The 26,069-nt window shown below is 38.2% G+C and overlaps 3 protein-coding genes across 3 annotated transcripts; 2 read left to right on the forward strand and 1 right to left on the reverse strand.

Annotated features, from left to right (window-relative positions):
* Nucleotides 1–1,554: 1,554 nt before the first annotated feature.
* On the forward strand, nucleotides 1,555–9,848 carry LOC135467869 (bifunctional arginine demethylase and lysyl-hydroxylase JMJD6-like). The gene is made up of 9 exons (XM_064745771.1): nucleotides 1,555–1,703; nucleotides 3,001–3,206; nucleotides 3,747–3,899; nucleotides 4,390–4,490; nucleotides 5,282–5,377; nucleotides 5,926–6,073; nucleotides 6,539–6,727; nucleotides 8,030–8,190; nucleotides 8,746–9,848. Exons 1-9 carry the CDS (start codon nucleotides 1,649–1,651, stop codon nucleotides 8,870–8,872), a joined length of 1,236 nt encoding a protein of 411 aa, XP_064601841.1. The 5' UTR covers nucleotides 1,555–1,648; the 3' UTR covers nucleotides 8,873–9,848.
* Nucleotides 9,849–13,876: 4,028 nt separating this feature from the next.
* Nucleotides 13,877–17,304, reverse strand: LOC135467373 (F-box only protein 30-like). The gene is given in 7 exon segments (XM_064745146.1): nucleotides 13,877–14,162; nucleotides 14,778–15,430; nucleotides 15,433–15,501; nucleotides 15,533–15,893; nucleotides 15,895–16,122; nucleotides 16,124–16,577; nucleotides 17,016–17,304. Coding segments are annotated over 6 exon segments (1,941 nt in total). The 5' UTR covers nucleotides 16,520–16,577; nucleotides 17,016–17,304; the 3' UTR covers nucleotides 13,877–13,928.
* A 2,777-nt stretch (nucleotides 17,305–20,081) lies between these two features.
* LOC135468536 (gamma-secretase subunit Aph-1-like) lies at nucleotides 20,082–25,116 on the forward strand. The gene is given in 7 exon segments (XM_064746840.1): nucleotides 20,082–20,121; nucleotides 20,124–20,193; nucleotides 21,104–21,247; nucleotides 21,839–21,933; nucleotides 22,458–22,580; nucleotides 23,238–23,365; nucleotides 24,249–25,116. Coding segments are annotated over 7 exon segments (783 nt in total). The 3' UTR covers nucleotides 24,432–25,116.
* Nucleotides 25,117–26,069: the final 953 nt, after the last annotated feature.

The raw sequence follows: 26,069 nt of genomic DNA on the forward strand, positions 1-26,069 counted from the left end.
CTGTGCCCTGTTTATATAATCGAAATAAACTTATCTGAAAATCGACGTAATACTCTAAACCAACATAGAAAAAAGTGAACAGATAGGAGAACAGTAGGCAAAATCTCTAAAGAGAATTAAGTTTGGAAATGTGCATATACATGAAGACTGGAAACTACTTACATCCATTCTTATGATCCGGACAAGCTATGTCGTGTTGATACCAAATGGCCAGGCATCGTGTATCTGTGATTATGACGTCAGATGATGTTTGTCTTGGGAAACAAATCACATTTATAACGTGACGTCAGACTGACCATTTTTTATGCATACAATACCACTGTGACGTCAAAATGGCACCATACCAACAGCGAACAGATACGGTCAGGATGCGTCAATATCAGGTGAATGGTGGCTTGTGATTTTTGCACCGTATATTCTGTCCGATTTCCTCTACAAAGCTGAACGAAAAGTGAAAAATAAATCAATAAATAATTATTATTTTAAAATTATCCACAATCAGCATAATCGGCCAAAGGAGCTCTATTATTTCTTAAATTACACTATCTCGCTTGAGTTGATTCTCCCATATCCTTTGCATGGGCGTGGAAATTCATATTGAAAGTACAATGTAGTTTAAAATTTTAAACTCAAAATACTTTAAAATACCCATGCAAACTAAATTTTGGTACCAGTGTGTTAATGACAGTGACGTTATAATGGCATGTATTATCGCGTTGCCCAGCCGCGTTCACATCGGACAATCTCTCATAGCCGTACTTGTGTTTCAGGTGTATCCGGTCAGGTGTATTAAAAGATCAACGATATGCTTTGATTGCATTGACGACTCGAGTAGCCTAAGTTATCAGGTTTAATTACCTGCTGGTGCATGTGGTGCGATGTCTGATCATCACGGCGTGCATTCCTCCAACCACTCGTAAACTAGAATGTCTTCATATAGGATACGGTACGGTAAGTGAAACATTCTTGAGTGTAGCCGCACACCGAACACCGATATATAATACAGATAATTTAAAAACAAATAAGCAGACCTACCATCATTATTATATATATGTTTTATATATCCGATACGCCTATAAGTAAAGAAAATAAATTGTAAAATGTAGAGCTGCAAAATAACTTAGATGTGGTGTGAACAATCTAATCCCATTCTATTAATAACAGATTTGACTTTTTGACCGTGCCACTCTGAGCACTCTTGATAAAAAGAGCCCACTTCGCCCTGAAAATTAGTGAGCACCGGGAATGGCCTGTAGTGTATAGGCCACACATATAGGCCTACGCCAACGTGAAAGTTGCTTCACCTTTTAAAAAGTGAAAATATCTGGTCACGGTAAAAATTAATGTTTATGTCATCAATCTGAGAGTTTAGAACTTATAGAAAGTCAAACAAAAACTTCAGAAAACAGACCTTGACAAAATTTAATACGGTATTGCGTGCACTACTGATGTATTCTCAACAGGATGTGGACGCCATAGTCAAAATATGAGACGCATGAACATACGTAATTATCTGCCCCTTGGTTGTTGTGGTTGTGCTTGTCTTGTAGTTCCGGCAACGAATAGTGCTTTATCTTTCTATCACCTGTGCAATCTTTAGTAACGTTTTCAGTCTCTTAAATGCTTTATCGCTAGTATTTTAACCTGAATGGATCACAGGAGTAAGCGAAGAATTAAAGAAGCTAAGTCAAAAGCACGACCGGGTAAATCTCTCCATTTAAATCACTTGTCACTACCAGTAAATCCTGATATTTGTTTATAAAATGTCATTCAACAACAACAACAACAACGAAATATTTGTAGTAAAGATAGTACGAACAGTAAAGACTAGGATGGCCCTATTGTTAATCAATGAGCCCCTGCACAGATGTTCATTGTGCAAACCTGCTTCTTTACTGAATTCACTTTACAATGTGACGGACCCCTCAAGTTTAAAATTCTCGACTTCAAAAGAGACTAGAGAAATGTCCCTAGATGACGTATCATTTTATTTCTTTTTATTTTTCCTTATTATTTTTTCTGTTTTCTGTTCCCTGATATGTGTAAGCATGTTGTTACAATTTGTTTTTTGTGTGTGTGTTGTGATTTACTACTCCGAGATGGTATACCGTAGTGGGGTAGTACGGTAGTGGGATAGTCTGGACAGTATAACTCTCCTAAAGACCCCACTTCTGTGACCTTATGGGTGTTTGCCTTGAAATCAAGAGACCCAGGGTCATAGCCAGATCGAGTCATACCAAAGATTTTAAAATGGTGCTTTATTGTTGCTGCCTGGCTTGGCGCTCAGCATTGAGAGGTTAGAGCAAAGAAACAGGGCTGGTTGGCTTGGTGTCAGTGTATTGTGACAGGATGGGGTGTCATGTCTGGTGTCTTCTGTGCTGTTCTTTTAGTTTTTTTCTCCATTGGCATGAAATATTACCCTTCTGTTTTAATTTTTCCCTGATATAAATACAGTATGGGGATTATGCTGTGTGAATTTTATGGAACTTATTTTTAATGATAGGCCTAAAGACATCAAGTGTCTGTATTGTACTAAAATTTGAAGGTTTTCTATTTGCTACTAACATTTGACACTTTGTGATGATTGTGTTAAAGGTCCTGAAGCAAAGAGAGAGATGACTTGCATACAACATAATTAACATATACTGCAAGTGTAAAGATTCATAAATGCCTGCAAGCAACAGCTTGGTAAAAATTGGCATTGTATTTCATCTTTTACACCTAATGATATAATTCTTGTTACTTTAATTACACTCCACACTATCAGTGTGGTATACTAGGGGCCTCTATGGCCGAAGGGGTTAGCACGCAAACGCAGCGCAATGACCCAAGAGCCTCTCACCAATGCGGTTGCTGTGCGTTGAAGTCCAGCTCATGCTGGCTTCCTCATTGCAGATTGCTGGTAGACCTTCCCACTTACGGTTGTGGGTTTACCCCAGGCTCTGTCCAATTTCCTCCCACCATAATAGTATATATGAAAGTATAAAATCTCTGTTTCAGAACTTGGAGAAAGTGATTGGTATCGATTCAGCTATCTGGAAACATTTGATTTGTCTCACAAAACGGTGAAGGATTGTGTGGAAAGAATTGATGGGTCAAAGATATCCTTGCAAGAATTCATTGAGCATTATGAAAAACCTTATAAACCGGTTGTGATAACAAACATCCAGAAGCATTGGAGAGGGAACGAAAAATGGACACCAGAGGTATAATCATCTCACTCTTCAGCAGCTAAATTGTTTGTATGGGATACGACTTTGAACTGATTAATATAAAAAAGTGGCAAATATTGTTTGCATTTTGTTTAGCATTCAGGGCCATCCCTAGTTTAAAGGTTGAAAAGGATGTGGAAATGATAAACCAGGATACATGCTCACTTAACACGTGTTTATTTTGATGAAATTGCTGAATTGTATAAGTAATATGTGAAGCTAGACATACAATTTTCTCATTGGGCTTGAAATGTTTATAAAAATTTACCTGTCTTAAAATATGACTGTTAAAAAGCTTTTCGCTGTCGAGCTATGGACACATTTCCAGATATGGGAACACCTCACAATACAGTCCTTGCAAAATGAAAACTTTCACCTTCAAAGAAATCTTTATTTCATTGCAGAGAATGACCAGAAGGGCTAAATCTGCATTTTCCTTATAAACTTCTTGCTGTTGATACACTTACACCTAAAAATACAGTCCTTTTAAAATGAAAACCTTTGTCTTCAAAGAAATCTTTTTTTTCCTTTAAGAGGTTGGCCAAAAAGTACAGAAACCAGAAAATGAAATGTGGCGAAGATGACGAAGGCTACTCTGTGAAGTTGAAGATGAAATATTATATAGAGTATATGCGACACAACCATGATGACAGCCCCTTGTATATATTTGATAGTAGTTATGGTGAGGTAAGTGAAGTGACGCGTATTTCAAAGTTTACTCAGGTGAAACATTGTCTGTTAAACCTAGTCTGTGCTTCCATTTGTCAGAAGTTGTACGAATGATTCAGTTTGTCTTGTTTTGACACCTCCCACATGCAAAAAGCTTTGTGAATTGACTTTTGTCATAAATCTTGACATCCTAAACCAAGCAACACTTTATTGAAAGCTGGGAGAAAATGAGTTTACAAAGCTTTATGTCTAATGGCCCCTGACCGGTGTAGATGTCCCCATCTCAGCCGCAGTATTATCTGTGTGAAGTGCATTGGTTTGTTATCTGTTTCCTCCACCAGTGCCCCTGAGTGGATAAAACACCCAAAGAGTAAAACAAAAAATAAATAATTTAATAAATAAGATGAATTTATCCTGATTTAGTCCAATGTGAGGACACAGTTCATGTCACAGTCCCCCTTTAGACTGGAAAAGATCAGTTATTGAAGACTGATTTTCTGTCGCACAGCATCCAAAGAGAAACCGGTTGCTAGAAGACTATGACATACCAAAGTTCTTTCGTGATGACCTGTTCCAGTATGCTGGAGAAAGCAGACGACCCCCATACAGGTTAGTTGAAACAAATCGTTTGCCTGTACGCTGTAAGATGTGGACAATCGCACTTGACTTGTGAATGGTTGGGTAGTTAGTTGAAACAAATTGCTTGCCTGTATGCTGTCAGATGTGGACAATAGCACTTGACTTGTGAATTGTTGGGTACTTGATGAAGTACAGTGATTTCATTCAGCCTCTTTTCACTTTGTCAAAGTTAAACCTATCTGACATCAAACATTCTGTGGCACAGCTTAAAATGCTGATCAGATAATAAATAATTAAAAATTAAGATGAATATTTATTTCCTGATTTCAAAGTGGTGTAAGTAAGAGAAGAACAGCACTAGTTTTAATGAGTTGCGTGAACACACTAATGTTTGAAGAAACATGTTACATCACCATCTCTCAGTAGCATTACAGTATTGTGATAGGCTACACATGCATGGCAAATCGCACTGCACAGCAAGCTTTATTGTGGCTGCATCCACAAGTTCCATGTGGATTTAGTTCATTTTATTTCAACTATCAGGTTATATGAGAGAACATGAAACATATTCATATGGATTTGATTTGTCTCCACAGACTTTGTTATTATTGTTTTTAAAAAGAATAAATACCACAGTTCTGTCGATCATGATTATTCTTTCCATGGGCCCATTTCACAAAATTCACGCAGCATTATGTGTATGTAACTTTCTTGGTAACCAGTGTTGTAGATATTACATCATCATGGTAGTTACATGTACATACCGCTGTGTAAAACGGGACCCAGATCTACATGTATATACATACATGTCATGGTTGTAGGTGGTTTGTGATGGGGCCAGCCCGCTCTGGTACAGGTATCCATATTGACCCGTTAGGAACAAGTGCCTGGAATGCTGTAGTGCGAGGTCACAAACGGTGAGTGGAACCTACTGGACATTACTTCTGGAATATAGGAATATTAGCTAACCACTAAATCTGCCAGTAGTAGTGGACACTAGACTCAGGGATTGGACCTCAATATTCCATCAACTGAGAAATCTTCCTTTTGTTTTAATATGTTCATAATGTTCAAATTGCTCAATGCATTCTCATTGTGTGGCCCTGTTTAAGACTAGGTGAGATTTTAGGTCATTTGCCATATTGATTAATATGTATTGAATCACAAGGAAAATGCATATTAACTAGCAAGCAACCATTGGAACTGAAAGGTGTTTGTTACTAAAGGAAAACAGGTTTATCAGTCCAGAAGAATATTGCCCTGACCAGCATACATCTTTACTACTCAAACATGTTGTGTTTTTCTCAACATCTTTTTTTTTGTATCAACTGTGCAACAATTTCTCCAGTGTCCGTGTTCTGGGTTTTCAAGGTATGCAGGTGTAGCATTTGTGGTTTGAGTTTATTCTTATGTCTCATGTGTTATTCTGTTATGGTTATTGCCTGTGTCCTCCTTCTGTCCCCAGCTGGTGCCTTTTCCCCACCCACACCCCTAAGGAGCTGCTGAAGGTGACGTCTCAGGAGGGAGGCAAACAGAGGGATGAGGCCATCACCTGGTTTAAGGTTGTCTACCCAAAAACACAGCTGCCTTCCTGGCCTAAAGACTGCCAGCCTGTAAGTCTTGGCCTTTACTGTTGGCAGTCCCAACATAGCAGATGACTGTATTTTTTTTGTGGTAATGTTATTATGTGTTTGATTTGCAAGAAATCAACAAATTTGGTGTCCAAGAGAAACTGAACACATATTTCCACATACATGTAATTGATATATTCAGGTAATATACCTCCAACAGTATTGTTTCTGATTAGTCAGATGTATGTATACATTTATTGCTGACTGCATTGAAGAAATATCTGAACGACATGTTTGTCTTTTAACTGTGTTCACAGTGATTAATTTGTCTAACTACACATTAAAAAAACAAAAGACCTAAATTTTTTTAGCTTGTCAGTGTGTTTATCAAAATATTTTATATATTGCATTTCCACATGCAATAGGTTTGGTAAAGGTAGAACATATCATGAAAACTATAGGTCAAGGAAATGTAATTGTTGGCATGGTCTGTTTTTACCCTGACAGTTGGAGATTTTGCAGAAGCCAGGAGAGACTGTGTTTGTGCCTGGAGGCTGGTGGCATGTTGTGTTAAACCTTGATGATACAATCGCTGTCACTCAAAATTTCTGTAGTGTCACAAACTTCCCCATTGTTTGGCACAAAACTGTAAGAGGGAGGCCAAAACTGTCCAAAAAATGGTATCGTGTGCTGCAGGTGAGTTGTCTCCCCTGACAGAACAGTTGTATACATCCTAAATGACAATAAGTAAAATATTGTCTTCTGAACACTGGTACACTTGGGATGTTTTCCTTACCTGGAGTGGATGTAAGATATCAAACATATTTTCATTGTAAAAAAAAATTGCCAAGACATTATTGCACATTAGAGAAACAGGTGGACTGCTCATCTCACTTGAATTTGTAAGATTAACTCATCATCAGGTAAGAGAGCTGTTTTGGTGTTGTATATAAGGCATTTTGAGTTGGTTTTTACAGTTTGGCCGAACATAGCCAAACTCACTCACTGTGATATAGATTGCATGACGTCGCAAGTAGACAGCTGATCAGACTTTGCAGCTGTTCATGTGGCAAAATGGAGCACATAATAGTCACACCTATGGATTTTGGCATAGCATAGCTCACCTTATTGAACATAAAATACCATAAAACCAGTGATATTGCTGTACGTTGAAGGATTGTCTTTCAGGGAAATATAATTTTCAAAATTTAATTCTCACCTGTGAATTAATTCAGACAGGTATTTTATTTCTATAAAATGCAGTAAACTTATTCCATTACGGCATACTACGAGGTCTGCAATCGTCAGTGGAGAAAGAAAGCTTCCAGTCAATACTTAGATTTCGTCAATGTACAGTTATTTTTCAAACGTGATGAAATGACCTAGTCAGAATTATACAATAATAAAAATAGTTTCTATGGCCTTTAGCATGTATAGGGCTAACGTCCCGTAACCCATTCCTGTAATTCTTAAGCTTTTCTGCGTAGGTTTTTGCCATGTCTGTCAATGGCCTACACTGTTGACTATATGGCTAATTAGCTCAAATTTCTAGTTGTGACGTCATGTGAGGCTCTGGCCACAGAAATTAATGAATACAAATAGGTTTTTTGGGGCAAATCTCAAAGTTGACAAAGACACTAAAAAGAAGCATTAAATTTTTGAAAAATCAACTGTTTAATCTGCTCGTTTTAAAAACCATAAACCAAACCTTTTGATAACATGTAATTTCACTAGGACTTTAATAATAAAAGACTTGTATGTCATCATTTTTGAGAACATCAATGTTATACAAAGTGTAAGTAAGTAACATAGGAGATTAAAGATATCTAATTTCCTCAGATTGCGTAAACTGTAAGTCAAATTGCAATCCTGTCTTAATGCGATCCATGATCAACATGTTTACACCTTGCAGATATTAAATGTTAGAAAACACCAACTGCTTTCGGGTTGTGGTGTAGCAGCAGTATTAGCCTTACACTTCTGTGGCTATTGTTTCAGAGAGAGAAGCCAGAGTTAGCGATGGTGGCTGACAAAGTGGATCTGAACAAACCAACAGGCCTGATGTCTGACAGCTCTAGTTCAGGTTCCTCCTCCAGTTCCAGCTCGGCAGATTCTGAGTCAGATAGTTCTGACAGTGACAGCGACAGGAAGAGCAAAAGGTGAGCAACCGCTCTGTGATGAAAGTTTGTCTCCAGGTTCTTTTTGAGTAACCTCAGTCAGATCAAGTTTTGTTTAAAGAGCCACCTCGATTCATGCACAAGTATTTCATCTTTCAATATTTCCATGAACCTCATTGGCAGTTTACGTTCTATAACTGCTTCATTTGAATATATAATATTGCTCAGTTTGGACACATTTTTGGTTCATTTTCATTCTATGTATTCTCTCAAGTTAATTTCAAAACCAGCAGAACCCTTGCATAAAATTTGCATGATTTAATGATTTCTTTGATCAAGTATTGTCTGATTGTGAGGAAATTTTGTGGTGAGATTTTTTTTCCCTTTGATGTTGTTGGAGGCTTATTGATACCTTCAGATCAAGTCAGTAAACCCAGTATGCTCCATGCATAAGTTGTGCATATTCACTGTGGGATATAAAGTCTCAAGAATTTGGTCACTCTCATAAGATTACTTCTCAGGAGAGTTTCTGGCTTGTGATTAGTTATGGAACATGGGATTTTAGATGATTTACTATAGTTTCTGTTGTGCATGCAGACGCCGCACTCGCTCTCGGTCAGGCTCTCTGACCCCTAACGCCAGTAAGCAGCACTGTCGCTCTCGGTCCAGCAGCCCAGCAGACTCCAGGCGAAGCGTCTCCAGCACCCCCAAGAATTCCAGGTGACAAGTCTCCAGATGATCTACATTGCACCGTGCAGCTTGCTACCACTGGCCACTGCAGCAGCCAGAGATTTGCATCCTTATATATACATGTAGCTTGCTATTGTTTTTTTTTCTTACTTGGCACCAAATTTTTGCGCCGCCAAAAGGCTGATGTGATGACCACAAGTTATTCCGTTTACATACACGACTTGATAAATGTCTTGTATGGAACTTCTATCCTTATATTTGCAATAGTAGTATAAAATCAAGAGTGGCTTTTTTTATATCAAAAAAAAAAAAACATGTAATAGTTTATAACACTGTCAGATTTAATTGAAAGGTGTGACAGTCTTACCTAGTCTTCGGCAGTTTTGTTGATCAGACGTTGTTGTATTGTGTATTGTGTGGCATTTGTGTGATTTTTGAAGAATGAATCATACCTCTCTAAAACAGTTTTAAACCTTTAAATTCTTGAAGAATTCTGTTACGGCTTTATCTACAGATGTAATGAAAACTGATCACTTTAAAAATCAGTTTGTATACCTGTAGCACATCACATCACACCCACTCATCAGTTTTAAGCAGCCATAAATATTTATGAAAGTCATTTGAGAACAGGGAGAAATTCTGTTAGTTTGAATATACAGAGAGAAATTCTGTTCATTTCAATATACAGAGAGAAAATCTCTTAGTTAAGTCTATATTCATGTTTTTGGAAATATGATCTATGGATTTTTATCACATTAACAAAGTAAATGGGAATGATAGGTGAAGTTTTATCACAAGCCCAGTACTGTAACTGTACATGTCAGCCATTTTCTCCTCATCAATGTATTAGACATGTTAGTTTAACTGACAACACAAATTCCATATCATCATTGTTGGGTCTGATCTGTCGGATGTAAATATGTCACTGCTGTCAGCTTTTAGTCCAGTCACTTCATCTGTTAATATATACGCACTTTATGAAGACAACAAGCGTTGGTTAGTCATAATTTATAATGATTTATTTACCTTTTTATTTGAATGATTTTTTACGCATCACTCAAGACTATTTCACTTGTACGGCTGTGGCCTACATTGTGGTGGGAGGAAGCTAACAAGACCGACCATATTTTTTATTTACAAGGACGACATCTGACTTCTGATGGTTGGGGACACTCTTACAGCAGCTTTTTGCACCAGTGGGGTGTGTTTATAAGGAAATCAGTTTAACTAGAAATAACTGAATGAAATGAATGTGACATTTCTGTTACATCTATGTCTGTACACATCAGTTGACCCAGAAGTTAGAATGTCGTCTTTGCATTCATGAGACAGGGCCTGATTCCAAGTCTGACTAAAACTTTAAGATTGGTAGTCTTGGTATGTTCTGTGTGAGAAACAGTACGAAGGGATATGCCAGTGCTCGTCAGCCTGGTGTCAGTATGCTTTGACTGGATGCCAGTGTCAGATCTGGTGTCCTCAGCATGGCAATCCAGTGAGGTAAAACTACAGGTAGGTATGTCTAACTCCTCTATGCGTGTATACAACATCATAGTACTGCATTTTATAGAATTTATTGTCTGTTGTGAGAACATTTTACACGCACATGATCACAGTTAACGCATACAAAATTTGTGACTAAAGGTGAATGTTCAGTGTGAAAAACGGTCAAGAAATACAGTAAGGCTGTTATTTTTATTTTTTCACCAATACAATGAAACTGTGTGATGGGTGGCATGCCTAAGATAAACCACTGATCTTTGGCAAGTTACTGACAAACTTTTCCGCATGGAGAGTCATGGATTGCTTATTGTCACCAGGTCACCACGATGAAGTGGAGTGGGTGAAGTGACAAATTCTGTGTTCAATCCTCTGTCAAATATTAATACCAGTTACATATAATTTGAATCCAGAGATCCATTTGATATTCACAAAACAGCAGGAATAGAACAAAGTTAAGCAGACACAACCAAGTACACGGCTTATTGATTTTTATGAAAATAGTTTAATTGCATAGGTATAAATACTATACAGTAATTGATATATTATGTTAATAACATCTACTGTAAGTCTACTCTTGGTACAAGGGCCTATTTAATGAAGCAGTGACAACATTTACCCACTCCAAACATTCATCACATATCGTGTAGGCATGGATATACCTCAACATAGCAAAAGGGCAAAAGATATCTATGTTATGAGATGGGCCCCTGATGTCTGTGGTGCACAAATATGTACCTAGATTACAACCGCTGTAAATACCAGGGGTCTTTTTCACAAAACAGCTATACACTGTAACCTGAAGTACACATGTACTGGTACACGGCTTGAATCAAATTTTCTTCTTATCCACTAATAATTCAGCTTTAAACATGAAAGTGCTAATCCTGCATCATTTTTACTCCTGTTTAACCGTGATAACATAGGTGTAGGTTGACACTGATGTCTCAATGCTAATGGGGGGTAACAAAGTCTCCTTCCATGATCGTCTGTTTAAGTACTGGGTTTGAAGTACGAGCAGTGTAATGGTGCAATAAGCAAATTCAACCCTTAAACTGCTGCATGTACATGTATGTAATATGGAAGGCCATCCAACACCAAGTCATACCATGCACTGGATGTGTGTGATGGACATATCAGCTGTTGGTGGAATAAAGTATGCAATAAATAACACTTTTTCCTCACTAGTTTCTTTCAATTTCTCTATCAAATCATACGGGCAAGCCTTTAACTGCAGTAATGACACTGAATTTAATACCTATCAGAAAACATATGAGTGAGACAGCAGTAAAACTGTCAATGTCCAATGACTGAACATTTATCACAACACCTGGGAACTAGACTCATCATTTACAGTAGATACCCGGCATACAGTAAGTGTGCTTACGAATTTAACATAATTTATACATATACTGAATATACACTGTAACATAAAAATAGTGCTCCGGCAACAATGATAGGTATATTATACTGTAACCTTAAGTAACAACGTAGGTACACATTAGGTGACTGCTCACCTATGTCCAGTGTTACAAAAAAAAATAAATAACAGAACAGTGTACATTATCAGTATCCACCTAAAAGAAATGCATGTACCTCCATAACACTTCATCACATACCTAACAAGCCCTTAATACCGAGAGGGCATCTTACAAATGACAATAAAGTTTTACATAATCAATTCCATACTAACATGATGACAGTACTGTAGGCTTACCTACAAGGGGATGGCAGAAGGGGCTATACGTTACACTGTGATACAAAATGAATTGGCATGCAAATTGCACAAAAACACCAAGTGATCGTATCAACAATCAGCTGACATGTTGGGTAATTTTGTGAGGCCGATGTAGATCTTACATGCCAATCAGCACGTAACAATTCGTGAACAATCAAACCACTCATCAATGTTTACTAACACACAAACTTAAAAACAATCCTCTCAGTTATCAATACACAACATCAATACACAACCATCGCACACACACCAAAACAAGCAACAACCTGCCTATCTTGTGAATCATCTACATCCCTTAAACTACATGTACAGTACACCAGACATTTTTAGAAGTGTTTCAAATATTATTTGAAAATATATTCAGGTAAATGATATAATTCCATTTTATTTTACTAGGTTTATGGTGTGATGTAGCTGACATTTCTCTTCCCTGACAATATAGACAGAGTTAAGCTGGATACCCACTGGTGATTTTCACCTTACCTGCATAAGGCTGTCCTGGTTGATAATTCTGAGAACGTCATCTAACACATCAGCACTAACAATACTGCTTAGCAGTTTTAGTCTGATGGAATCAGGCTTTTACTAATTTGGAATTAATTATATCATTAACCTTAACTTGTGAATGATCTTGAGTGCAGTGATGTTAGGATGAAGGCTAGATTGACTGATTGGTGCTTACATATAACCCTATACTTATAAATATTTCACTTATATAAGTCAATGGCAGGCAGTTTAATGGAAAAACCACAAACCTTTGTCAACCAACTAACAAAGTTTTCCATGTTTGATGTAACTCAACCTGTAAGCCATTATTTGTTAGAAGGCAAGTGACCTGTGGTCAATTTCATTAATATAAAAGGGGGCATTTTCATCACCTGTTAGGCTACATGATGCAAAACAGTGAATGAAAAAGTGAGTGTTACTACACAATGGTATGTGAAAAAAACATAAAACATAACTCTGGCAACTTGTACCCTGATATAAATATGAAATCTAAACTCACAAGGTAGAAACTCTGTCATAGGTAATAATTTCAGTAACTTTGGGTTGCCCAAAATAATATATGTCTCATATGTTTTTTTGTTCTCTTTTTTTTTTTTGATATTGTATGAATCACTATTACAGCCAGGGTCCATCACAATCAACAAGATACAACACTGTGTGGAGATACCAAATAATAGCACCTGACATCAACTGGCATGAAATCTTCACAACCACTATCTACATGAAAGCACCAGTATGGTGACCCATTTACCCACCATCAGTGATAATAGGACATTATGGCATTTCAGCGCACAATATAGTAAAACTGTACAGATCCATATTAAGCTCATCTGCTGTTGTGAAAATCAGCACAATACGACTCAGTGAGAATATGCAAGTTTACAGAGAAAATCTTAGAATTCACAACACAAAAATAAAATGATCGTCTTCAGTTGCATTAAAGTCTGTGCCTGTAAAACGTACAATGCCCGATGTACACATCTAACTGACAGCTTGGTGTTATAAGTTATAAGTGGTTCTCCTGCTTTCATACACCTGTATATCTGTGCAGCAAAAGCTCTCTCCTTTAGTATAATACAACAATACAGTTTTAACGAGCATATATGTTATTACACTAATATTCTAACGATAAAAGAAACACTCCATTGAGCACAGATTTCACAGGAAGCCTGGTGGATAGTCAAGAAATGCTTCCTTATATTAAGCACTTGAATAATTCATGTAAGAAAACATAAAAGCTGTGCAAGTTCAATGTATACTGTGACTTTATAGACAAGCTCTGTAAAGCAATCAGCACGGTAACTAAGGGAAGACAACTCTGGCTGACAGAGCTTGACAGAGTTATCTCTCAGCCCACCATGTAAAGTCCCATTGCCTCATCACTGTCACCCTGCAACATTTGATAAAGCCTGGGTTTGGTGGCCTTGTGGCGCGTAACGTCCAGTGAGGGTAGCTTGACCGGCTCGTTTGGCAGACCATGATCCTGGTTATACGGACACACCTTTAGGTGGTCAGCCAATGGGTTGTTGTTCTGAAAGAGCCATCTCTCCACAGGTGTGAATGAGGTACTGAAAAACCATTTCTGAAATAGGAATTTAATTTAAATAAATCACTGATTTACATGAAAAGTAAAAGACATAAAACTAAATGTTTCCTCATCAACATAATGCTTCAGACAAAATTTAGCAGTCTACTGCAAAATATATATACAAATAGATCTATAAATGCATTAGCTGAATGGACCTTGAAACGAGCTATTATAAGCAAAAAATATTCATGGGATGACACTGACACCCTCTTGTTCACTACAGACCACTGTACAATCTAATGTTTTAAAACAATTTTTACTTGATAGGAAAAATTTTCAAAAAAATAAATCAAAATAATTCCTTGCATAGTGTTCAATGGTCTTCCACCTGAATTATATTTCATTTTAGTGTTTTCTTTTCCCGATTTAACACTAATGAGATCCCATGACAAAGCTCTACATTGATTACATGTATATAGGGTAAGCTGTCACATGTACACAGAGATAAGACTTTCTTCTAACCATCTTGTGTGCATGATGTAGAGTACCTTGATACCTTTCCCAAAACTTAATTAATCTCTGTCCTCTTGGTTTGTTTCAACATTAATTAGACAACAAATCCACACATACAAAGAACTTCTTTCCTGTAACATTGGTGGCCCACTTTACCTTGTAGGCGATGTGCCAGAAATTCCTCTGTCCCATTCTTTTCTTCTCCCACACCTGTACGACCACACCTCTCTCCTCTAGCATGTTACAGCAAAGTTCTCGAAGAAATTTACTGGTGAGAGCCAAGTTAGAGAGACTGAAGCTGTCGAGAGACCGAGCAATTCGATGTAAAACCTCATATGGGAGGGTAGTCAGCAAGTCCTGCTCTTCATCAAGCCCTCTGTCTGACAATTTCTTGTTATAAAACGGCTGGATGTGAATATCGGAGTCATACTTGTAGGAGGTGGAGATTTCAGGTGTGGCTTCTCGCTCCTTCACAGTCTTGTGACATGAATCGCTTTTAAGATTGTCCCCACTCTTGCTTGATTCCTGCATATCAGTGAACGCATCCTTGCGGTAACAAGCCATGACTTCTCATACGGTGGCCCGTACACCAAAGCTCTCAGATATCATGCTATGTACAACCTCTGAGCCCATCTCTGTGGGACAAAACCTCTGAAATGAGAACTCACAACCGTAACACGCCAGCGGACATCGCTGCTCCAGCCAGCCATTGAGCAGACAATGAATATCATTGTGGACGTTCTTGAAGTGCCATGGATATTCATCTCTCCTGAACTCCTGGGCACACAAAAATGTGTACATGGCAGGGGCTTAGGCTGGTACCGCGTGATCGATTCAATATTAATGTCCACACCTAAAACCTCGTTCAGTTTCATCGGTTCTTTTAACGATAACAGTCTTTTGGCCTCATTCCTCTATTTCTTTGCTGTAATCAACAAGCTGACGAGCAGTAGATAATCCCAGAGATGGTTCAGACGAAACTTTTGAGATTGATGACTTTCGGAGCAACAAATCCTCATGATCTGAAGACAGATTGTCCGTCAATGATTTACTCTGGCCGATATGAGATGCGGTTGGTTTGGTGGTTAGATTCTTCACTGCCGTGTCCTCTTTGGTGTTGGGTTTGCGAGTAAGTGAACTACTATGGTCAGTCAGAGATTCCCCTGGATGGTCCTCTAGATCCATCATTTCATTGCCTTCCATGATACCTGTCAAAGGGCTGTTGATATGGTTAGCAAGAACATCAAGTGCAGCAGAGAGAGACTCTGTTGTCCTGTTGTGAGGCTCTATACAGCTGGCTACAGACGCTCCTCTGTAGCCCAGGTGGACTTGTCCAGGACTCCCAGGGCGCATCACTGTCATCATCAGATACAGAGTGAGATGTGTCCACAGAGTTAGCCATATCAGACTCCACTGAGCTGCTTCTGTAGTCAAATGGTACAGCCGGGAACCTCTTTGTTAGAGCATTGCGCAACACACGTCGTGTTCTGACTGGTGCCTTTCAGTGACTCTATCAGCATCCTCTGGTCCCGCATGGCCAATGCAACATCTAGTTGCGCACATCGTATATGAGGATTAGCCAATGGGATTGCGGCTTTGGCCTTCATGTCTTGCGAGTGTAAAGGCCAACGATTCCATTCACTTGAGCACCTTATGACACTCGCTGGACAGGTCTCTAAATGAATTCCTAATTTCCACCTAGGTATAAGTATCGGGCAACCATTCTCGCAGTTTATACATGGTGCTTTCACCAAGGGACACCAAAGATAATGGTCTTTGACTTTACAGGAGTGTAATCGTGCCCCGCACCCCACTTCACAGTCAATCACCTTACAGTTCAAGTCCTCGGCTGGGGTCTCAGAACAGTAACTGTTGTAGCAGGAAAAAACAGTGATCATGTATGTACTCTGATGGGCAACATTCAGGCTGTCCACGATCCATTTTGATAAGCAGCAACTGAAACATATAAAACATCAGCTCCTCTTACTAACATGCCACCTCATTAATTAATGGCTAGTTATCTCCAGGGCAAACAAATTGGTGAATGGTTAGTTATCCCCAGGTGATACCCACTGGTCAGTGGCTAGTTTTCTCCAGGTGATACCCACTGGTCAGTGGCTAGTTTTCTCCAGGGAATTCCCACTGGTCAGTGGCTAGTCATTCCCATGGAATACCAACTGGGGAATGGCTAGTAATCTCTTGGGAACCCTACTGGTCAGTAGGTGTTTATCCTCAGGAAAGACTCACTGGTCAGTGGCTAGTTTCCCAAAAGGGAAACCCACAGCCAGTCCATCTATAATCAAGATAGTAATCTTTATATTTTCATGGTTAATCTATATGGGTTATTATATCCCCAATAAAAAAAATTTTAAAAATGCAATATATGTTTCATACACTTCAGGCTGTACATGAAAACTTTGGGCTTTACTAGGGTGACATTTTCGTATCTTCCATACTAAGAAGACTAACTGTGAACCGAACTTGTAACAAATATTGCCTACATTTACATGGAAATTGACAGGAGATATAAGCTGTATTATTAAGCGCTCAGTTTTCGTTAGCGGAAAAAACAGGTAAAAGCACTTTACAGAGTTCTGCCATTAATACAATGAATAGACAGCTCATAAGTCCAAAATGCTAACAGTAAATTAGCAAGTCACGAAGAATAAATTAAACAAAGGGAAGGTAAGTAAACAATGAAAAAGATGTATCATTCATTCATCTTTGCTCATTCAAGCCAGGTCGAGGCCAACATATTTGCCCGTTCCTGGTTTTACTCCATATATCATCTGTTTTCGATACATCTACTCTTTTGTGCCCATCCACTGAAGTTTAAAGACAAAACCTTTCGTGCCTCAGACGACTGCTTAGAGGTTCATCGATGCAGCGTATGTATCATGATGACAGGGTAAACAAAGAAAGTTCGGTGTCTAACTTTCGGAGCTGAGTCCCTGTTCATTTTGCATCCCGGATAAAATCAGTATGTCAATGAGCCATCTAAACACTCGTACATTTTCTAGACTTCAAATACATGTAATACAGTGATCATTATGGAAACCGGATGAAGGCATCTCGCCCTCGATTACAGGAGGGTAGATATTATTTTCATACTGTACTCTATGCTTCTAACATTAATTTCCTTTGATACAGAATTCTATTCGCTAAAGATATTTTCCTGTTAGAAATTTGAAAATGTAATAATGTTACGTGATCACTGAATCGAGTTCCCAATCATAGCGTGATGCAGGCCTATATATTTTATCTGGGACTAATATAATCCTAGATTTAATACATACCGATTTAGGTCAGTTGGTTAACGTGTGCGGCGTTAAGGATGACTTGTGAATTCAGACTCTTATTGCTTTTGAGTTTAGACATTTATTTTGTTTTTTCATAATTACTTGTTTATGTGGAGTTTTAAAGACTTTCACCCTCCAGTGTTTGGAGCTAAATGGCGAGGTTCTGGTTAACTCGTTAAGGTTTATTAATCAATTACTATACAAATCCTTCCAAGCCTTATTTTAAGTCATATATGTTAATGAGTCTGATTGACAGTACACGGCGAACTCCCATTATGGACCTCTCCCTGATATATAAATGTTCTTATTTTATTAGTGTTAACGCTGTAAAAGTTGTGACTTACACGAGTGTCGACAATTTCAGCTATAGTTTATAGGTGGAGAGAGCGAGATGTCACCGGGACTAAGCCCGCCCCGCAGTTAAACAGTCGTTAGTTAATAGTAACCATCTTGCTGCCATTTTTGGAAATCACAAGTTTAAACCACCCTGGCTTCAAGTCGCAGCGGGATCCGTGGGACCTGGAGTCGAATTTTATTTCTTTATTTCCTTTTTGGTCGAAATCTATAGTGAATTATCAATGTTTGCTTGATAACTGATGTTAGATGTTACAAGCAATGTGAAAACAAGGTACGAGTTAGACCACATTTGACCCGTGGACATAACTTAAGGTAGAATCCGGAAGAGCTAAATTGTTTCAGTCGAACGGGTGACAGAGAAGGAAGAAGTTACATGTTGATGTTATAAAAGCAACGTTTGAAAGAAAAAGTGAGTTTGAGGGTTAGGTGGCCCCATAAAGTAAAAGATAATTTCACAGAACGTGTTTAACGAGTGTATATCTAATGTAGTATATTTATCAACACATCATGGAAATGCTGACTGAAGTGGTGACCATCTAACGATGTTTCAGTCAGTACCACAACCGTAACAGTGACTCCATGCTCTCACAGTAACAATGTTTCTGCGTGTACGATCGCTGTAACAGTAATTCAGTACCATCGCACGAACACTAATTCTGTCTTCTCCGTCATTCCGTTAAACAGCAGTATGAATCTAATATGAATCAGCATCGGCCTGTACAATCGTTTTAGCATGAAAATTCCATCTGCTTCTTCATTTTTAACATTGATTCTGTCAGCTCCATCATTCTAACAGTGAATCTGTGCTTATCATAACATCATTATCACTCTTATTCCGCCTGTACATTGTCCTTGCAGTGATTCTTTTTGTACAATTACTAACAACTACTGTATCTGTAGCAACATACAGACAGTGACTCCATCTGCATGTTCAAGGATACATAAAAAGGAACTTTAAAACAAAGTTTATGTTTCTATCCCAAATGAAGAAAATTATGCCCCAGAATTTTTGTTGAAAAGAAATCATTTAGGAGGTATATTTGTACCTGTCAATTACCCCTCTATATTATGCATATTTTCTGTCCACTGTCAGATTTATTCAGAAATTACGTCAATGTTGATCTTGCTTGGGACTCAGTGAACGCCTCCCAAGTGCACCGAGCCCAATGAACCATGTCGCTACAGTGTCTCTACAGTGTCGCTACAATATCGTTCACAGATATTGCATGGTGTTTTTGGGCCAGCTTAGCGCCCCCTCCACGTTCCTACACCCGCTGCCATTCGGTCTGTTCACCACAACCCTGCTCCCATTCAACCAGACCCTTACGGAGTTCTTTTTAAACAGGGATCATTGTTGACATCACCGCTGCAAGCTTCTTAATTTCCAGACTGACCGCTGGGGCCTTAAGAAAACTGTCCCTTGAAGCCATTTTTACCCCCCAAAGTGAAAGTTAAAAAATTTGTTTGTACTATTAAATGTTATTATACATGATAATCTGCACAATAAGAAATAAAACCAAAGTGTTTTATGTATCCTTTAATTCTAGCTATGGTTTTGAATGTGTTATTTTATTGTATGGTCGTGGGTTTCCCCCGGGTTCTGCCCGGTTTCCTCCCACCATAATGCTGGCTGCTGTTGTATAAGTGAAATATTCTTGAGTATGGCGTAAAACACCCATCAAAAAAATAAATCACATAAATATTTTATTGTATCAGAAACATCTTCAACAGTGTGTTTAAATTCTGCATTTTTATCTCTTTTATTCAGGGTTGTACATCACTTGATTCCTCGCCACCCATCAAGATGACTTTGATGGAATTTTTTGGGTGCTCTTTCATAGCCTTTGTCCTCCACTTGCATTGTTTCTCTTCACAATTTGTCGTGATTCATTACGCATTATTGTGCTTATAGCTAGGTGAGTAAATCGTAGCTACCTTTTCATAGTTGCAAATTATTAATGTCCAGGGGGCCTCCGTGCTTAGTTGGTTAGCACGCTAGCGCAGCGCAATAACCCAGCAGTCTCTCACCAATGCAGCCTCTCTCTCTGCGGCCGTACATGGGAAGGTCTGCAGCAACCTGCGGATGGTTGTGGGTTTCCCCTGGTCTCTGCCCAGTTTCCACCCACCATAATGCTGCTCGCCATCATATAAGTGAAATATTATTGAGTATGGCGTAAAACACCAATCAAATAAATAAATAAATGGTAATGTCCTTTGAGAGGAGGTAGTGGTAAACAGTTAACAAACTGTGTGAAGAATAAGAGGAGTCCAATCATTGAAAAGATAAATGTTTTGTGTTAAAACATGATGAACATTTCTTGAGCACTATTAAATATTTTGTTAAAATGGATTAAAATGCAATAAACAGTAGGCCCATCACTTACAATCTCAAAATTCAACATGTTGGAATTAGGAGTGAAAACTTGTGATGTATTTTACTATGTGGAATGAATGTCAGTTTGAGAGTTCAATCAAGACATTTAGTGAACTGGAGTTTAACATGTAGATTTTTTGCGCCGTGATCAGATTAGCCCTATCACTTCATCCACTTCCTGGATGAAGTTGTACTGTTTTTTATATGCTTGTATAGTTTGTTTTTGGGATTAACTTGTATTGAACTATGTTTGTAAGCATCGTCAGTGCGACATTATAGTGTCTGTGAGCGTTTTTTCACTGATGGACTTGTACGTGTATGATGTGTGTACACAATGGGTGTACACATGTATGATGTGTGTACACTATGTGTGTATACATGTATGATGTGTGTACACTATGTGTGTATACATGTACGATGTGTGTACACAATTAATCCATTTTCTGCTTCAGTGGGTTTTTCTGGCTGCTGTCTCTACTTCTCTCTTCCATCCTGTGGTTTGCTGTCGTTCCACTCCGCGACAGATTGGCCTTTGGCCTTGTCTTCTCCGTCCTGTTCCAAGAGCTTTTCAGGTTTTTATTCTACAAGTTGCTTAGGTAAGGATTTACATCATTGCATGATTGATCAGTATTGTTCTTATATACTGTAAAAAGATATATGAGAAAGAAATTTTGAGTGATTTTGCACTGTTTTTCAAGGACAAACACTGTCTTCATAATTTACTTTAAGAGAACCAGTGTTTTAGGACAAATCTTTCAGGTAGTATTTTGACTGGTTTCTTCAGGCCATAAACCTGCTGCCACATAAGTTAAATAATTTTAATGCAACACAAATAAGTATATAATTACAGTGAATAGAAGTGCATATTTTTCAAGTCAATTTGCTTTCAAATTTTTGTGGATTTCTTACCTGTGACCTCCTTTTTCATTGCATGAAGTGACTGTTCTATCATAGCTAATGTGTCAGAACTCATAAGTACATGTAGAAGACAGCTTTAAGTCTGTAGTAAGAAACGATACTGCATTTATACTGGATGGGTGGCATATCTGGTGACAATGGCATGGCTTTCAGACTAGAGTTGGCATTGAGGTAGTTCTGCTACAAGAAGATTGAAGTTATGCTGATAGCAATGTTAAACCTAGGGAAACGAACAATGCTTAAATCTGTTTCTGTGTTCTCTCCCACAGGAAAGCTGATGATGGGCTTAGAATGGTCAGTCAAACAGGCCAGTCTGCAGATGTACCCTCCAGAGACCTCAGTAACAAACACATCATGGCTTATGGTAAAACTCTTTCTTACGGCTCTCATCTGATGAGCGTGCTGTTGTCTACTTACCTTACTTATATTACCGCGGTATCCTAATATATCTGTAACATATTTTCGGAAAAGAACCATAGAACAGCTGTTGTCTGCTGTCTGCATTGCAGATATCAAGAAAATATAAAATTATCAGGTATTCCTACTTCTCCGTTTTTAGTGTTGTTTACAAAAGAAGTATGATTGTTTAAAACACTGAATATGTAACTAAATGTACTAAATATTATTTACTTTCAAGATACAAATACTTTGGAATAAACTAACTGTACAAAGATTCATTTGCCTTACAATTAGTGCTGGTAGGCTTTATCATTTGATAAATAGTTAAGAGAAGTCATGTAATAAAAACTGAATTTAAGTTGAAAAAATTTAAATACATGTGAATTACAAATGTTTGGTAAGATAGTAAGAATTTTCTGGATCAGTGTATATACAGGTGAATGTATGTTAAAGCTATAAGTCACTGCTTCTGTGTGGCTGTGTTTTCAGTGTCGGGGTTAGGGTTTGGAATCCTCAGTGGTGCATTCTCACTCATCAATGTTCTGGCTGACATGACTGGCCCAGGCACTGTAGGGATACATGGGGATTCATCATACTTCTTCATTACATCAGGTAACAGCTTATGTGCCGCATTTTTCCACGTCTTTCTAAATGAAAACAGAATTTTCTGTAATACCACCAATTAAAAATGTGGCTATAATGTGTAAAACTCTTGTTACAGTGTGCAGGTTTGAAATGACTTACTTAGAAATAATAATAACGCCAATCAACCTGTACATTTTGAGATTAAGCAGGGTTGCGTCCCTTTGAATGCAGATGTCTGTGCTTTAATACCTTTTCAACTCTTCTCATTGAATCGTTAGCAGATATGACATATCTAGAGAGAAATTCATAGAATAAGTACATTGGTAAGAAGCAAAGTTAGAACATCCTACAATGATGTTAAAATCCAAAAATAAAGAATTTTCTGTATTCCAGAAGGCAATATGACAGTGGCCTGCCACTAGTTAATGTATGCTGCCGTAGGTCTTGAAGTAGAGTGCTGAAGCATTCTTGAAAGTAGTTGAAATAAAACTGAAATACCGAATATTGTATCGTCTTTCGTCATTTGTTGGAGTTGCCACTGTACTCTACTTTGTGAAGCTTATTATTAGAAATGGAAATACTAATGTCTTAAGCAGCTTGATTATGTTAAAAAGGAAGCATTGCCACAATCCTGCCCAGACATAGAAAGATGCATAACACATGTTTTATCTGATGTCTTTGTAGCTCTGCTTACCCTGTGTTTTGTCCTGCTCCACACATTTTGGGGGATTTTGTTTTTCCACGGCCTGGACAGGAAGCGGTACCTGTGGATTCCTGTAGTAGTAGCCTCCCACATGCTGGTCTCCTGCTTGGTGAGTTATCTTTGTGTTACCAAATTGTACAACTAAGTTATGTTAAGAATAAGAATCTAATATAAGTGCACTGTAAAATGTTGGTACTACCCTGATTGGGGCTCAGCATAAGAGGAGCAGATGAAGTACTGGTTAGCCAGGTATCTGGATTATATGAGTGGATGGAGCCCTGTGTCTGGTGTCTTTAGCATGGCGTTCCAGTGAGGCAGCACATTAATAAGGTCGGCATTAGGATATGCTTGCTACTAGGAGACTCCATTGTGCTTTAACTTAAATATTGTTTAAAGCCCAGTCGTACAAAAAAAAAAAAAAACTTACAATCATGCATTCTGAATACACTGAGCAGCCCAGTAATTTGTTTGGGGTTTTGGAGCGAAGTATAAGGTAAACTCAGAGAAGTAGTATTTTTCATAGTGAGTGCTTCCCAGGCAGATTTTTATGTGTATAGTTATATGAAGACTGACGTTTGTAATAACCAAATTCATGTGTGGCTTAATGGTGTGTATCAAGGCAGTATGAATGTTTTGGCAGTGAGGAATAATGAGTGATAAACCGTTAAAATAGTATTTACTCAGGCTGGAATGTTTCTCATTCACAGCTACTGCAGTAGTGGGCTGAAAATAAATAGTGTCTTTTTATTAAATACATTGTTATTGATAATTTTAAACTTTTGAGTTTACCCTTCATCTCAGTTACCTCCCATTATGATGAGTTACCTCCCCTCTTTTGTCTCATTCACAGTTGCTCCAGTAATAAGCAGAAAATAATGCATACTTGTTTAATAATTACATTGTAGTAGTTTAATAATTTCAAGCTTTTGAGTTTTTCTCTGCATCTCAGTTACCTCCCTTTATGATTACTTATCTCCATTTGTCTGTTTCAGACTCTTCTTAACCAACACCAAGGGCCAGATGGTCATTCAAATCCTCTCTACTTTGCCAGTATAATTCCTGCCTACGTTGTCATGATTTTATTGGGATGCTTGTCTTTCAAGGTTGTCGGTGGTTCTCTGAGGAACCTTAAAACAGCCCTCACCTGTAAAGTACAGCGTTACGAGATAGATTAACAAAGACCTATATACTGATAGTGCTTTTTGTTGGAAACAATTCGGAGGTTTCACCTGTGTAGGACCAAACTTTTGTAAATATGCATCGGTGTATATTTTTCTTTCTCATGTAAAATAATCATTGCTATCTGATCTTGTGAGTTGTGTGTTCAGGTATTGTACTTCATCCCCATGTTTTGCAGATGTATTCTTCTTACCTGTTATCACTTTGAATACATTACCTGTGGTAGAACAGGTGTGTCTGTGACAAAGACCTGCTAGATTGTTTAATTCGTAAGGAAAGGTGTCAGAAGCTCACCAACATACCAAGGTACTGACATTCTCAGATTTATACTGATTTATTACAAACTGAAGGCTCATACTCTCTTGTGTTTCTCTGGATGTCTGTATATGTAACAAATTACCTCAACAACATGAATGAACCTGAAGTTACAGTTGTACAATGAATTAAATTGCAATTATGGATGATAACAAGGTTTATTAGAATCAGTTAAAATATTAATACATTATATTGTAAGATTTTCCAGATAATGAACTTAAACTGCAGTTTTGTGTACTTATACACTATAATTTATCATTTGGTCACATGTACTGATGCATGCAGACATTTTTGAATACATGTAATTATCGTCTTTATAGTGTGTGAGAATCTTGTCATGTAAATGTTGTACAGAGGTGCTGTAAATAAACAATATGATAAAATACACTTCTGGTGACTGCTTTGAATAATTTGTGCCCTTCACTGAAACCACTGCACTTCACCAAGCACTTGGGCCAAGCACCCGGTGTCATCAATACAACTGACTACACCGTGAGGTAATGGGCTTAGTATCGGTCATGGAATTATCATTCTTGGTATTTTGCTGGTATGTGGTCAAAGAACCAGATAACTGGACATGGACCAGTGTTGGTGCACTTTGACTGGATGGAAAGACATGAAACTGTGTCTTCAGCATTACCTAGTATTATAAAAATAGCCTGTAAATTAAAATGTTACTATTGGAAATGGCATGATGGAAGAGACAATGACTGTCACCATTTTCAACGCTATGTTAAACCATGAGTTGACAAAGATCCGCTAGTCTGTGGTGAAGAACGTGTGGTGTAAAATGTAGCATTCCAGCTCACGCTGGCAGTGGACAACTTTTCCTGCTACCTACTACGTCTGGATGGCAACAGCGTTATTTCAATGGCCATCTTACCCTCATCAGTGTGCACTGTGCCAACCCTTGACTAGGTAGGCACTGGATGGACGCTGTTGTTAAATAGAAAGTTCTCTTTGATTATTGTCTCAGTGTGAACCTCTGGCCCGCACCATGCTTTGAATTATTTTAAAAATGGAAGAATACTGCCTGCTGTAACAAGTAAGTTATGGACAGTATTAGAAAGAGACCGGTTGACATGCCTAAAGCACAGATGGGTGAACCATAAAAGATAGGAGAGTTGTATCAAGCGTCGTAAAGCCTGTACTGTTAGCCGTTGTAAGGAATCACCTACTCTGTCTCCACTTTTGCTACGCCTTATATTATTGTCTTGTAAACAGAAGAGCTTGTGTCACCCCATTGTTTAGCCCAGAGACACCACTTTGCTGTCGACCGTAATGAGTATGAGACGCCCCTTAAGTGGCGTCTGGCAGCT

Source organism: Liolophura sinensis, chromosome 6 (genome assembly GCF_032854445.1).
Source record: "Liolophura sinensis isolate JHLJ2023 chromosome 6, CUHK_Ljap_v2, whole genome shotgun sequence".
In the NCBI taxonomy this organism is placed as follows: domain Eukaryota; kingdom Metazoa; phylum Mollusca; class Polyplacophora; order Chitonida; family Chitonidae; genus Liolophura; species Liolophura sinensis.